The sequence below is a fragment of the Mixophyes fleayi genome, chromosome 6 (genome assembly GCF_038048845.1).
Source record: "Mixophyes fleayi isolate aMixFle1 chromosome 6, aMixFle1.hap1, whole genome shotgun sequence".
NCBI lineage: Eukaryota > Metazoa > Chordata > Amphibia > Anura > Limnodynastidae > Mixophyes > Mixophyes fleayi.
In genome coordinates, this window is record NC_134407.1 from 28,117,200 (window position 1) to 28,133,302 (window position 16,103).

Below are 16,103 nucleotides of genomic sequence, written 5' to 3' on the forward strand. Positions count from 1 at the left end.
AATGATTGTATACCTTATTCTTTCAATTATTATTGCAATTCTGCTACCAATTCTATTAGCAATTGTTAGAGCAGGAAGAGAGGAGAATAGAGGATGCATTTTTTTTTTTCCAATATTTTGCACTACAAGTGCTTTGGGGTGTCCCATATTCCCCAGTGTGAAACAATAATTTTTCTGGCTGCAAAAAGCCATATTTAGCAGCAGTATCTATACAATATTTTGCACTACAAGTGCTTTGGGGTGTCCCAAATTACCAAGTGTGAAACAATAATTTTTCTGGCTGCAAAAAGTCATATTAGCAGCAGTATCTATACAATATTTTGCATTACAAGTGCTTTGGGGTGTCCCAAATTCCCCAGTGTGAAACAATAATTTTTCTGGCTGCAAAAAGTCATATTTAGCAGCAGTATCTATACAATATTTTGCACTACAAGTGGGTTGGGCTCATTAAAATGGATTCAAAGCAGACACATATGAGCAGAATCAGCAAGCAGGTGCTGGCACCAGTCCTGATGGTAGTGTTCCCAGTACGTCATCTGGTAAAGCCTATGTAAAAGTACATAGTCTTATTAAATCAGGGAAAAAAACACACATCCAAAAAAAATTACAGTGTTGAAGCGAAAAAGAAGTGTAACTGAGGAAAAGTTAACTGCCGATAAAAAAAAAATTGCCAACATGCCATTCTACACACACAGTGGCAAAGAAAGAATGAGGCCTTTGCCTTTCTCTATTAGAGGCAGATCAAAAAATGTTACTGAGCCTTCTTCTTGTACGGTCACTCGTGACCAAGCAAGACCAAGCAATTTGGAGTCTAAAAGTGGTGCACAACTACTGTTACGCGTGAAAGCCGAGCTGCAAGAAAACAGTAAGGCATTAGAGAATAATGTATGCTCTGAATCACAAATGACACCAATCGAGTGGAGAGTCCATCCAACAGTGGTATGTCTAATCGTGAGCATTGTGTTTGTGTACCCATAAAGAAGGGCCCTATCAGCAGTTCTGCTGATGTGTGCCTGAACAGCCCGAGTGTAGCCGGTGATACACAAATTGAAAATGACACTTTGGAATTAGAAGAGGATGAGGGGGAGATTTGTGTAGGCGACGAGGGCGCTAATGAGGATGTTGATGAGGTTGTTTGTGTAAGTCCTGCACCAGTGGCAGTAGTTCTGGCACGTGACAAGAAAAAGGCCATTGTCATGCCTGGGCATGAAACCAAAAAAATCCACTTCTTATGTGTGGAATTATTTCTACCCAAATCCAGACAACAGTTGTATAGCCATTTGTAGTTTATGTCAAGCCACAGTCAGTCGAGGGAGGGACCTTAACCATCTTGGAACCTCGTCTATGTTACGCCATTTGACGAGAGTTCATGGCAAAGTGTTGGGAAAACCTGAAGGTTCTTCCAAAAAAATTACAAGCACTCCATCATCAGCTAGGACCCGACGACTACAAAATACACCCACAACACCATCCTCATCAATATCCTCAGATTTAGCCCTGCATCCCACTTAGTAAGGCTGGATGACTACTGTGCTATAATTGATTCCTCTGAAGAAAGCGTTAGTCCCACTGCTGCTGCTGTTGCTGCTGCTGTGGGTAAATCGTCATCCCAGAGGAAGGCCAAGAAAAAGAGAAGTCCTACATTATAACAAGTAACTGTGAAACAATCATTTGCTAGGGGAAGCAAATATGACAGCAGTCACCCAGTCGCCAAGCGAATCACAGACGCCATGGCTACCATGTTAGTGTTAGATCTGCGTCCAATATCCACAATAAACACAGCTGGTTTTTCACAGTTAATTGAGGTTTTGTGTCCGCGTTACAGAATTCCATCGCAACACCATTTTTCCCGTAAAGCTATTGCACAACTATACCAAAAAGTGTGTAAAAATGTAGAGATTGCACTGAAAAATGCCATTCTGCCCACTGTCCACTTAACCACAGATATGTGGACAAGTTGAAGTGGGCAAACCAAAGACTATATGACTGTGACAGCCCACTGGGTTGGTCATTGCCTTCACCAGCAGGAACAACAGCAGCATGTAAACCACTACGTAACACTTGTCACAGGTAGGCCACTCTTTATATCATCGGTTTCACTAACAGGCATACAGCTGACAATTTGTTACGAAAACTAAGAGATGTGATTGATACATGGCTTATACCACTTGGACTCTCCCCAGGATATGTCATTTCTGATAATGCCAACAATATAGTGCGAGCATTACAGCTGGGTGAATTCCATCACATTCCCTGTTTTGCTCACACCATCAACTTGGTGGTGCAGAGCTTCCTAAGAAATAACCTTGAGGTGCAGGAGATGCTTTCGGTGGCCTGTAAAATTTCATATAGGAGATTGCAGCAACTCCAAGAACAGTTTAACTTGCCCTGCCACCAACTTAATCAAGAGGTGTTAACTAGGTGGAATTCCACCCTGTACATGCTTCAGAGGATGGAAAAACAGCCCAAAGTCATCCAAGCGCATTGCACAAGCCATGACATTGGGAAAGGAGGGGGGATGTATTTCACTCTTGCACAGTGGGGAATCCTTTCAGTGCTGTGCAAGGTGCTGAAACCATTTGAAGTTGAGATGTGTGAAGTGAGTGCAGACTCTACTAGCTTGAGCCAAGTAATTCCTTTAATTAGACTATTGGAAAAGCAGCTTGAGAAACTGAAGGAGGAGATGAAAGAAAGCAATTCCGCAAAGTATGTTGGCCTTGTAGATCAAGTACTTAATTCGCTTCACAATGATCCTCGAGTTATTAAAATCTTGAACTCGGATCACTACGTTTTGGCCACTGTGCTTGATCCAAGGTTTAAGACCTACATTGAGTCTTTGCTTCAAAATGAGCGAGATGTGAACTTTTGCAAGGAGCTATTGGTCAGCAAGTTGTCCGCTGAACTGGGCCTTGGCTTAACAATGTGTTCTTCAGTTTCTCAAGCAGCTGCTGCTCGTAAAAAATAAAATTTTCCAAAGCAAAGCAGGAAAGACGCATTTGGCAGACCAGAACAGTTTAACATCTGGGGGTAAATTTATCATACTCCACCATCCTTTACATGTTAATACTTGGATTGGATGGAATTATGGGCAAGGTCACACATTTTTTTTTGAAAAACCTTTCAAACCAGCCCAGGGGGTAAAGGTATCATACTCCGGTTTCTTCAACTCGCGGAAGTTCGGCGAGATGACAGCTAAAGTTTAAAGCGGCGCTGCCTTGTAAAGGGAAACTTGCCTTTACAAGGCAGCGCCGCTTTAAATTTTAGCTGTCATCTAGCCGAAATCCTGCGAGTTGAAGAAACCGGAGTATGATACCTTTACCCCCTGGGCTGGTTTGAAAGGTTTTTCAAAAAAAATGTGTGACCTTGCCCATAATTCCATCCAATCCAAGTATTAACATGTAAAGGATGGTGGAGGATTATTTTCAAGAGGTAATTGATATGGAAATGTCAGACAGTCCCTTTCCTTACTGGGAAGAAAAGCAAGCCATTTGGAAACCCATGTACAAACTTGCTTTGCAATACCTAAGCTGCCCACCCTCCAGTGTGTACCACCCTCCAGTGTGTACTCTGAACGAATATTCAGCACAGCCGGGAACCTAGTAATTGCCTAGTGATCGCCGTAGGAGGTTACTTCCAAAGAATGTTGAGAAAATGATGTTAAATAAAAATTAACTACATCTTCCACGAGGAAGTCCTTCACCATCAAAGACATCCAAGCACTGACAGTTCTCTAATGGCGGATTCAAGCGGCGATGAATTGATAGTCTGTGATGATGACGTACACCCTGATGAGGGTGTAGATGAAGATGAAGATGATGACGATAACATCTTTTTAAAACTTTCTATATAAGTGTAGGGTGCAATCTAACCCCAAATAGGAACGGGACTTGGGGCATATCTATATCACGTACAGTCTTGAAAGGCTGCTTTTTTGGCAATTTCTCAATAAGGGTAGGGTGTCATACACAGACTGACCCCAAACTGGCTTTGTCCATTTCAATTAATATTGTACAGTCTATAACGGCTGAATTTTTTACTATATATTACAAGTGGAGGGGGCCTATAGAGACAGAAACCAAACTGCCTTTGTCCATTTCAAGTTATATTGTACAGTCTATAACAGCTGAATTTTTTACTTTTTTCTACAAGTGGAGGGGGGCCTATAGAGACAGAAACCAAACTGCCTTTGTCCATTTCAAATTATATTGTACAGTCTATAACAGCTGAATTTTTTACTTTTTTCTACAAGTGGAGGGGGGCCTATAGATACAGAAACCAAACTGCCTTTGTCCATTTCAAGTTATATTGTACAGTCTATAAGAGCTGAATTTTTTACTTTTTTCTACAAGTGGAGGGGGGGCCTATAGAGACAGAAACCAAACTGCCTTTGTCCATTTCATTTTATATTGTACAGTCTATAACGGCTGAATTTTTTACTTTTTTCTACAAGTGGAGGGGGGCCTATAGAGACTGAGACCAAACTGCCTTTGTCCATTTCAATTTATATTGTACAGTCTATAACGGTTGAATTTTTTACTTTTTTCTACAAGTGGAGGGGGGCCTATAGAGACAGAAACCAAACTGCCTTTGTCCATTTCTATTTATATTGTACAGTCTATAACGGTTGAATTTTTTACTATTTTCTACAAGTGGAGGGGTGCCTATAGAGACAGAACCCAAACTGGCTTTGTCCATTTCAATTTATATTGTACAGTCTATAGTGGCTGAATGTTTTACTATTTTCTACAAGTGGAGGGGGCCTATAAAGACAGAAACCAAACTGCCTTAGTCCATTTCAATTTATATTATACAGTCTATAGTGACTGAATGTTTTACTATTTTCTACAAGTGGAGGGGGGCCTATATAGACAGAAACCAAACTGCCTTTGTCCATTTCAATTTATATTGTACAGTCTATAACGGTTGAATTTTTTACTATTTTCTACAAGTGGAGAGGGGCCTATAGAGACATAAACCAAACTGCCTTTGTCCATTTCTTTATATATTTAACTATAAGTGTAGGGTGTAATATACACCCAAAGACGATGGCTGTATTGCCAATAGGCATAGATGGAGAGGAAGACAATATGGTTTGTGTGTAGAATTAATGACGGCCTACCAGGAATTAACCTGTTTTTTTCATAATTTATTAGCTTTACAATTACCTTACTTATCCAAGAAAAAGATGGAGCACTAAATTCGGTTATTTTAGGCCAAAACAAATTGATTTTTAAACAAAATTGCAAAACAAGACCAAACAAAACCAAAAGCAAAACACGCAAGGGTGGTTTTGCCAAAACCAAATCCCAAAGGTAATCCAGATCCAAAACCAAAACCAAAACACGGGGGTCAGTGACCATCTCTATTTTAAATTAACATCACTGTATGGAGATGTTTCCACAGCCCAACTCACAGACTTCTCAGTCATTTCACAAGGTGCTAAAATGTTATCAGTTCTACAGGGCTATAATTATTTTGCTGGGTTATTATCTCTTGCTTGAAATCACCCCTGTTCCAAGTGACTAAGTGCTCACATAATCTATCCAGGAGAGAATCTACAATGGACATGCGAGACAAAAGTCCGTCTATGCGCTCTTTAACAGAAAGTAGTCAAGCACTGAGTGAACACTTAACATTGGAGTAAAAATGTCTCATTGGCAGAGATAGGACAGATACCATAGTGCTATATGCGGTTAATATGGTATTGTTCTTGTCTGACGTACAGCACTCCTTGACAGCTCACCCATCTGTAGTGACTGTGTTTGGGTTATTCTCTGGACTTTGGTTTATCTGGGATAAGTCTAATATATCTCCGCTCCAGGGACCCTACCAGATTGATCCTGTTCCCCATCTATCTCCCCAGGCAATTGAATTATAAATGTAAGTTCTTGGGTGTCTGAAACACAAATGATATGTCTCGATATCTCAAATATAATATTTAGCCTCAATTTGACTATTTGAAAAATAGGATGCATGCCTGGAAGCAGCTGCCACTCATAGTCATGGTGCGTCTCAACCTCATTAAGATGCTTGCACTTCCAAAATTTGTGTATGTCCTGCAGCTGTCGCCTGTTTGTATCCCCAGAGCAGTTTTCAGAAGATAGATAATTATATTATGTCCTTGGTGTGCGCTAAAAAGAGGGTTCGTGTTAAGTTCTCCACTTTGTGCAGATCTCGAAAAACAGATGGGCTTGCCTTCCTGAATCTCCGATTATACTACTATGCCTCGCAGTTGGCACATATTAGATGGGTGACGTCTAGAGCTCATACTGACTTACATGACTGCTTAGTTGCTGAGTCGGAGTCCCCTTATGCACGGATCCATTTCCATATGATGAATAGGCACTTTAGATGGTGTTCTCCTTTGTTGTCACAGGCAGTGAGAATATGGCGCCTTTCGATCAAGCTCATTGATAGCTCTGGGTAGACCTGGAGACCCTCCTTTGGTTCAAAACTAACTTGGTTGAACTTATGCATATGGATTGCATGGCTGCCTGATGCAGGTTTGAGGTATGCTATCTGGGTCACTTATATGTTGGGGGGGAACTCTCCGATCCTTTGACTTAGGCTAGGGCATGGTATCCCTAGGGCTTACTTTTACAGATATCTACAAATTCAAAATGCCCTTACTTTTCAATTCAGAGATTCTGCTCCACAGCAGGTGGATAATCCCTTCCAGCTTCTGCTGTTGGGCCTCAGACCCAGCCTCCTTGTCTCCTTGATTTACTCGCATCTACTGGAGGGGCTAGGTGCTGGTGGTCTCCCCTGGCTGCGAACTGACTGGGAGACGGATATGGGGGTGCTGGATGATAGGGGTTGGGGTAGAACCCTTAAGAGTCCTTACAAAGTCACTGCATCTGCAAGATTTAGGCAGATCCAGGTTTTTCTCTTGCACAGGGCTTACCTCACTCCTGCTCGTCTCTTCAAATTTAGTGGGAGTCGGGTGGTGGCCTTTCCTAAATGTGGGAGCCAGCGGGGCTCCTTTTGACATCTGTTGTGGGATTGCCCTTGGGTGGCTACATTCTGGGGTGAAATCATGGACTGCATAATGAAACTTAATTTGGGGATCCCCTTTATTAGTCCGAGGATGTGCCTCTTTGGCCTGGGCCTAGCCGGCAGGATGCATAAACTGATTCAACAAGTTATTGTCCACTTTGTTTATGCTGGCTAAAGTCATTATTGTCAGGAAGTGGAAGGCGTAAGAGCATCCGATCCTTAGGGACTCAATTGACCTGGTCAATGTTATAGTCAGCCTCAAAAGATTCATGTATACAAGCCATAACAAGTTAGATAAATATGAGAAGATCTGGTATCACTGTCGGAAATTGCCATTTGGTACTTAGGATTTGCGAGAACTGGATTGTTCCTGATGAAGCAGACTTTTGGGGTGGGGGGGTCCTTGGGCGGCGGACGTCCGGAGCACCATCTGTAGGCACATCTTATGTTTCCTTATTCTCATGTGGCTTGTTCTCCCTGGAGGACAGCTCCAACACTGCAGAATCTGTGTGATCCTAAGGGTTTACTCAATTTCTATTGACAATGAGTTATTATCCCTGATGTCCTTGAACTGAGATGTCTTTTCTGTGTACAATGTTCAACTGTGTGACATACGCATGATACCCCTGCGTGGGTGGCAGAGTGTGACTGTTGTTAATGTTTCTCTAAAAAACAAGTAAAACTTGTTTGATTTAAAAAAATGTCTCATTGGGACAGCCATGTTGATAAATTACAGTGAAACTATAATTTTATCTCTATGATAAGTGGCGATAAAAAATATTAGTGATCTCTGAAATTGGTGGGATATGACATTTAAATACCTCTACCCTGGACTTTACTGAACAAAACTTTAGATACACTTAATTATTATTGATATACGTAATAAAACTCATGAGCAGTGCTTCATAAAATTAGCAATTGCAGCAATTACGATTACGCATTATGAGAAGAAAACGTGCACCAAAGTAAATCATCTGTGTTAAATTTTATATCACTACATTAATGATCCCTTGCAGAAAGCCAGACTTGATTCTGTGAAAACAAAGCTCAAAACTGCATATTTGCCCTAGATATATGTCTAGTTATTCACATGCATATTATCCATCTACATTTATAATACCTAGAGCTCTATTCTTATTATGTAGAGGAAAGCCCTACGTCGAAAACTGGTTTATTCGCCAGATATAGGGCTTCTCCCTATCTATCAAGGGCTACTGCTGTGGTTTCAAGGATATTAGCCCGCAAAGAGATTAAGGGCTAGATTTACTAAGCTGCGGGTTTGAAGAAGTGGAGATGTTGCCTATAGCAACCAATCAGATTGTAGCTTTCATTTTGTAGAATGCACTAAATAAATGACAGCTAGAATCTAATTGGTTGCTATAGGCAACATCTCCCCTTTTTTAAACCCGCCATTTAGTAAATATACCCCTAAGTGGGTTTATTTGACGAGAGCTTCCCCATGGAAAGCAAAGCAAGGATCGTGTACATGTACTGCCACAATCCTCTTTTGCTATTTTCATGGACATAGCAGAGGATATTTATAGGGAAATGCTTTATTTATTTAAATAAACCATTTTTTATTGGAATGCCAGCCAATTCATTTCTTTTATGTTAATGTATTTTAGATATTTTAAAAACCAGAACTAGAAGGCCAATTCGAGGCTTCCAGTCTCACTACTCTTGCATGAACCAGCACACTTCACACATACACCCAAAACTGGCTTGCAAAACAGTAAGAATATTCTTACCAATGCCAGCCAGTATCGCTGGGCAGCTGCACCAGCAATATCTTCTCGGTAAATTGTGTAGAAAACAAATTTTCAACCAATGCAATAAGCAGAGATAGAACATCTATGTTATCAATACATTATAATAATCAGGGCCCTAATCCATTGTTCAATTCAACCATGTACAATTTAACATTAGCCTTGTAATTAACTCTTACAGCTCTTAAGAGAATGAACATATAGCCATATATATTAAATTATTACCTTTTATTAAACATTGTTTTGTTCAGAAGCTGTTATTATTTGGTTTAAGCACTATTCATATCTTGTACTATACTTATGTCACATACTGTATTCCTTTAAAAGTAAACAAACATAATGAAAATCGATCCCAAAACACAAATTGGGGGACATGCGCAGGATTTTGAAAGGAGGGATTCTAACTTTCACCAAAATATTCATGTACAAACTCTACAAATACTGCATGCAATATATATATGACAATGAAGACATCACCTGTTCTATAAAACCCCATATTACACTGCCCTGCAAAATGTAGTCCATGCAAATGTTTGTGCACTGCTAGAAAGAAATAGCAATGGTGCCTCTTGCTACTTCAATAAGTGTGGTCTAGTAGAAAGATTATGGACAGGAATGATTTTCCACTGCTCAATATAATGGGAGTAAAGGTTGTGCACGCAGGAGTTTTTTTTTTCTCACTGTTGAGATGCTTTTGACAGTTGTGTTAGGTATTTTCTTCTAATTATTCACCTTTCAATATAACCTGTCCGTCCTCCCTGTAGAAAATGCCCTGCTTCCAAACTTCCCACTGAATTAGCTAGCAAATATTAATTCCTCCCCGTTGCCTGATTGTGGTTAAATAAAACAATTAGTGAATTCACACACAAGTAACTACAGTGGAAAACTAAGTGTCAAGTTGTGCCATCTCCTGTACACTGGCAGTGAGGTGTAGGCGCACCCACTTTGTATTTATCTCTGTCTCTCTATAGCTCTGTTCTCTCCATCTCAGGCCCTGGTGGGTTCAAAGTTAATAGGTATCCCCATATATGCAGGTTGGGTAACAAACAAGATGATAGGCAGCTGAACAATGCCACCGAAATGCAGCTGTCCAAACCAAGGCTTTGTGTAAACTTTCACCACTGCCTTATGGCAGAAGATGTCCTTCACTGTATACGGCTGATCTTATTTCAGCACCTTGGTCAGTGGCGGGGTGCAGAGCTTGATACAGGATGTAGTATAAGTGACTACAATTTGTGCCTTTTACCTGCACTGCGGGCCTGCTGGTACCCTGTCAACAAGGTGTATATAAATGCACAGATTCAGAAAAGGAGTGTAACATGCACATTATTGCTCAAGAGAAAGAATACAGAGCTATATAAACAAGAGATGCACTATGAAAAATACCATGAATAATATAATATCTCAAGAATCACCAGTACAAATATAAATAATTATAATGTAGTCCAAAAACATTAAACCACAGGTAACTCTCTAATATTATAATAATTTCTGTATAAAATTTGTTATAAACATATAGAAGCAATATCACATAAACTTACTTGTTAGATTTGCATTTCCATACTGTGCAAGCATACCAAAAATATGTGTGCATACATCTGTATAAAGGTTTTTCAGTGTTATTGACCAGACATAAGGTGTCTCCTTATGCCTGGAGAGGTAGAATGGGAATAAGCAGGAAGTACAGTAAGTGAGTATGTGTAATAGATGTTTGTAATTGTGACAGAATTAGATATGGACACATTCCTAATTTTAGGAGACATTTCTCTTCTGGGCTCTGGAGGGCTGGTGCAATGATTCCTAACCAACCACTCCTTTATTATCTCTACCACTTTCACTATTTCTTGGGGTCCTACAAGGCTCTGTCCTCTGCTCTCTGCTTTTCTCACTCTCACTGTATATTTCTTACCCAAATCTGCTTCTCCTCCCAGACCTCTTCTTTTATCTATTATCTTGTGTGACCAGCTGTCTCTCTGCTATTTCCACATGAACGTCCTAATGCTACTGAAAGTTCAACATATTCAAAAAAGTGCGTATCATCTTCTCTCCCTGCAAATCTCCCTCAGCATCAACACCACAATGTCCCCACGCTCCCAAATCAACGGCTTTGGTGTCGCCATTGACCCTACCTTCTGCTTTACTTTTTACATTAAATCTCTTCCACATATCTGTTGCCTCCAGGTTCACAATATTGCTGGAAAAAGCCCTTTTCTTACCCAAGAGCCAACCAGCCATCTTTTCCCTCATCATCTACCACCTTGATTTCTGCATTCTCCTCTTATCTGGCATTCCCCTCACCTATCTGTCCCCGTTTCTATTCATCCTAAAGGGCATAGTGAGACTGATATTCCTCTCTTGTCACGTCATATCCACTCTAGCACTCTGCAAATACCTACACTAGATCCTACATCCTCTAGAAACCATTGCAAATTGCTTAACTACAACCCCACCCTATTTATTCATCATCTAAAATAACCTCTCCCTTACATTGTTGTAGATGTTCTTCTGATATGTCCCTCAACTCTCTTAAAATATGCTCTCACTCCCACCTACAAGGTTTTTCCTGTTTCATTACCCACCTGTGAAATTATTAAATGCTCTGTGAAAACCCATCTCTACTCCCACCTATTCTACTTACACTAGCAACGCTCACTACTGTTCTAATTTCCACCATTATCCACACTCATTCCTTTTGTCTCTGCTCTGCCTTGAAAGAGTTGGATGTCCTCACTGTCTGGCACTGCACAGCCCTGGGGCACCTAATAAATCAATGGCAGTAATGTATAAATGCATATATACATATATATATATATATATATATATATATATATATATACACAAGTTAACCCGTGCATGATACTCATGCATTCTAGTCAAATCAAGCTACTTAAGGTGTTAAAAAGGTTCTTGTCATGCATTTGGGCATAGCCCAGGCCTTCTCAGGGGAAGAGCGTTACTACCCGACGCAAGCGCCCTTTTTTAATGTGGCTTTGTCCACATGTCACCACCTCATCATTTTTCTCCATCACCTTCTCCTTCATCTTTATCGCCACATCTATCCAGATGTCTATCCAGACACAGGGATCTCTCTCAGCGGTCCTGAGTATCACACTCCTCTCACTCTGTCACCCCCAGCAACCACCAACCACTCCCAACAGTCACCCCCGGCAACCACCAACCACTCCCAACTGTCACCCCCGGCAACCACCAACCACTCCCAACTGTCACCCCCGGCAACCACCAACCACTCCCAACTGTCACTTCTACTTCAAGAAATATATATATATTTTTTTTAAATCTTTATAAACACTTTTAACACTTAACAAATTAAATTAACAAATTAAAAACATCTTAGTATACCAAATTTCAGCCCTTTCTGAATTTTTTTTTTCCACACACACTAAGAATTTAGTAGGTCAGTGTATAACTCCGCCCAGCAGGTGGCGCTGCAGCTTGGTTTTTTTTTTTTCACACACAGACAGACTAACACACGCCACTAGCTATTTATAATATATATATATATATATATATATATATATATATATATATATATATATATATATAATTATTACGGTGTGCTTCACCAACTTTTCCACAATAGTAAATTATTAATCATACCATCCATAGAAAAAAGTTCCTTTATAATAGAACACTAACAACACGTATAGATGCTTTGATAAGAGATTCTTCCCAGTAAAATGAATACTCAGATTGCCTCATGCACTAAGACACTTGTTTAGTCTGCAGTTTTTACCTTTTTGAATTATCAAAGGCTATAAAGATTCTGAAAAATCTACAGAAACGGGGAGCTTCATTGTGCATTAAAATCAACTTTTTATTGATTAGTTTATCTAACGTTGAATCTCCAGCTGTGTCATATAACCAACAGAGTGCAGCATACAATACTTTTACAAAGCTTCACTGCAAAGCTAGAAGTATGCCAGCCCAACCCTACGCATTTCATCACCTGCACTTGGTCAGAACCCTAGCCTGGTGATTGACATACAAGGTTTAATTAGATAACAAACAACCAATAGGAGAACATGGGCACACACCTCACTCTCCTATAAAATGCATTTCCTCTCTAAACAAGTTGAATAACAAAGGGCGTGTCTTATGTCGGCATTTTAGACTACACCGAATTTAATCATTTATCAGAAAACCTTCCTATACTGTTAGTAAATTAAATTGAATATTAAATATTTTAACTAAGTACGAGCTAAGCTTAAATAAATTAGATTTTAGATCTAAATACTTATTAAAACTGTTAGAATAAAAGATTTGTTACATAAGAGAAGTTATAGAATGAATAGTGAGCATGCAAAAATAGCTCTGAAAAGAAGGAACCTAGTATTATGAGCCTAGTATCAGCCTGTTAGCATGGGTGTAACTACTGAGACAACAGGGGAGCAGTCTTTGGGGCCCATTTGGGCACCTCAGCTGCTGGGCACAATGTAGCTGCCACATGCTGACCGCTGCCCACTCTGGAGAATGCCACCAGCTTCCCTGCTGTGTGACTGCCAACACCACAAATGATTTGAAGCCCCATTCTGCAAAAATGGAAAGAGAGTTTTGCTATTCCCTTTGATAAAAATTGTACATAATTAGAGTACAATATACTGATATAGTAATGTGAAATATTCAACCATTGATTATGATCAATGATACCTTACATGATCGAAAGAGCGTTAATAATTACACCTGTATTGTTTTTGTTATTTAAATTGTTTTCCCTAACATTCTATTCTTATTCCATCAGAACATATATGCTGTTGGTTCCCACAACATTGAAGATGGGAAACGATCAGAAATTCTGCCTACAGCTGTCCCATCTTAATGAGTCTGTTAACGTGACCGTTACCCTGGAGACACAGCAACAGAACATAACGTTACTAGAGAAATGCATCACACAGTCCGAGGAGGACAGCTGCGTCACATTTGCGGTGAGATTTGGAGATCAATGCATATGACTTTTTCAGTTATTAGATAATATAGAAAGTAAGGACTAGTGCCGCTTGTCAGGGATAACCTAATAAGACTCACTTGTAACCAGGGCCAGATTAAGGGAATGGAGGCCCCTGGGCTATGGGGGCCTCTATTCCCCTGTGAGGGCCCCCCCGTGATCCGAGCCACCCCCCCCCCCCCCAGTGATCCGAGCCGCCCCCCCCCCCCCCCCCCGGCACTTACCTCCTTCTCCTCCTTCTCCGGCGCGCTGTGCTCTCTTTACTGAGGAGATCTCGTGAGAGTGACACTCACGAGATCTGCTCAGTAAGGAGACTACAGTGCGCCGGAGAAGGACTGCAGGGAAAGTGCTCAGCAGCACTGATCTGGCTGGGGGCGCCCCCGTTCCCGACCGATCAATACTGCTGCTGAGAACTTTCAAGGGCCCCCTGGATGCCATAGGCCCCTAGGCTGTAGCCCAGTTAGCCCTATGGTTAATCCGGCCCTGCTTGTAACTCACAAGTTAGAATCACCTTCACAATTTGCAGTATGGAAACAGTAGACAGTGGAAAGTGATGGGGGAAGTGCCAATTGTTTTATGTGAATTATGCTAGAAGTATCCTAGAATGGTGTGGACCTCGACAAAGATGGAAACGGAAAAAAGAAAAGGGGATTTAGTATGAATTGTACAAGCAAAATTCACTCAAATCATAAAAAATGAAAGAATAATAGTACTAATGTATATTACATGCATGAAGATGAAATCTAAATATGTGTACACTCACCATTAGGACGAGTGTAAAATCTACTTGAAAATAGTAGAGAAGTAATAAAGAGTCATTTGAGGTCAAATGATGACTTGTAAAACATCTTTATTCTGAAAGAAAAAGAAAAACATTTGTGCAATAACTATATGATGAGGAGTTTGCTGGAATCCGAATTTGCATCTCTAAGATGTCTAAAATAGATGTCGGCTGAAAGTTTAGTTGGCGAAGATCTGTAATAAGGCAATTGCAAGGTTAATGCCAGAGATAATTAAAGTTTCTGCAGTGTCTTGTGCGAGATACGTGCATATTCTAGACTTGTTTCCACAGTTCTATTTTGTTACAGTGATACAGTATCACATATAGTTTTCATTTAAAACAGTAAGAAATTAGATATTTTAAAAGAGGCTTAATAACAACCCATTGAAAATAGGATTTCTATACGTAAATCCATTTCTTTGATCCCATTGGGTGACACAGCGACCATGAGGTATAGAAACTGGACCATTAGTTAGGCACTAAATTGTGAAAGCATCTCCCTGTCTATATCCCCTTTTGTTAGTTAGGAACCTCAGTTCCCAACTAACAAAACCCCACAGGATATTATAGAAAAGATCAGATAAACAAGAAGAAGAACAATTTTCATATTTGGAAACATAAAAAATTCAATATTAAACAATGGAATGGAATCAGATAAATGGATTTAAGATAAGTGTAAAAATTCTGTTTTCTCTTTCCTCCAATTGGAAGATGCCACAACCATGGGGGCATTCCAAACCTGAAAGCGATACGTTGCCACTTAAACTAGCTTCTTTGGATGCAAATACACTAAATCTTGTGAACATATGAACAGAAGACCAGGTTGCTGCTAGACATAGTTACCTAGACGAGGCCCTTTGGTGCCCCGGAAACAATAGCCGATCTGACAGAATGAACTAGGATTTGGTTTTCCTGATCCAATATATGTCTGTCTAATAACAGCAATAATCAGTCTACCAATGGTTTAGTAGCTGGCAAAACCTTCTTTTGAGCGTCATATAGGACAAAAAGCCAGCCTCTATTTCTGATAGCTAAAGTCCTATTCAAGTAGAACATCAGAGCCCTGACCACATCCAACACTGAAATGGACTTGTCTTCGGAGGAAGAGCCTACTTACCCTACAGACTGAATAGCAATGTCCTAATTCAGGTCAAAATCTGTCACCATCTTATGTGGAGAAATGGGTTTTTTACACAGGACAACCCTGTCTTCATTAAACAAGACAAATGGAGGCCTACCTAATACAGATCCTAGCTTTGAAACTGTTCTTAAATAAGAGATTGCCAAGTGAGAATATAAACTATACAATCCACAAAGTTGCAAATGGAGGATGTTGTAAGGCTGTCAGGACCAAATTAAGGTTCCTTGGAGCTATAGGAGGAACGTACAGTGCCTGCACATGCAGTACTCTCTGAAATAAGGTCTGCGGGCCTGAGTCATTAAGGAAAGCAAGTCAAAAAAAGGAGTAAATCTTCTCCTGGATAAACCATGTTACAATACAAGGGGTGAAAATGAGTTTATTATTTTGCACATTAGTTAAATACTGGCTGTTTTTTTATGTAGCACACACACACTTGATAGCTTTATATTTACACTG

At 40.1% G+C, this 16,103-nt stretch overlaps 1 protein-coding gene across 1 annotated transcript in view; it reads left to right on the plus strand.

Moving 5' to 3' along the window:
* LOC142160968 (alpha-2-macroglobulin-like) overlaps window positions 1–16,103 on the plus strand; it is a 99,960-nt gene that overhangs the window by 1,345 nt on the left and 82,512 nt on the right. Inside the window, exon 2 of the mRNA XM_075216125.1 lies at window positions 13,522–13,705. Coding sequence (XP_075072226.1) covers window positions 13,522–13,705 — 184 coding nt within the window. The remainder of the gene's footprint in view (window positions 1–13,521; window positions 13,706–16,103) is intronic.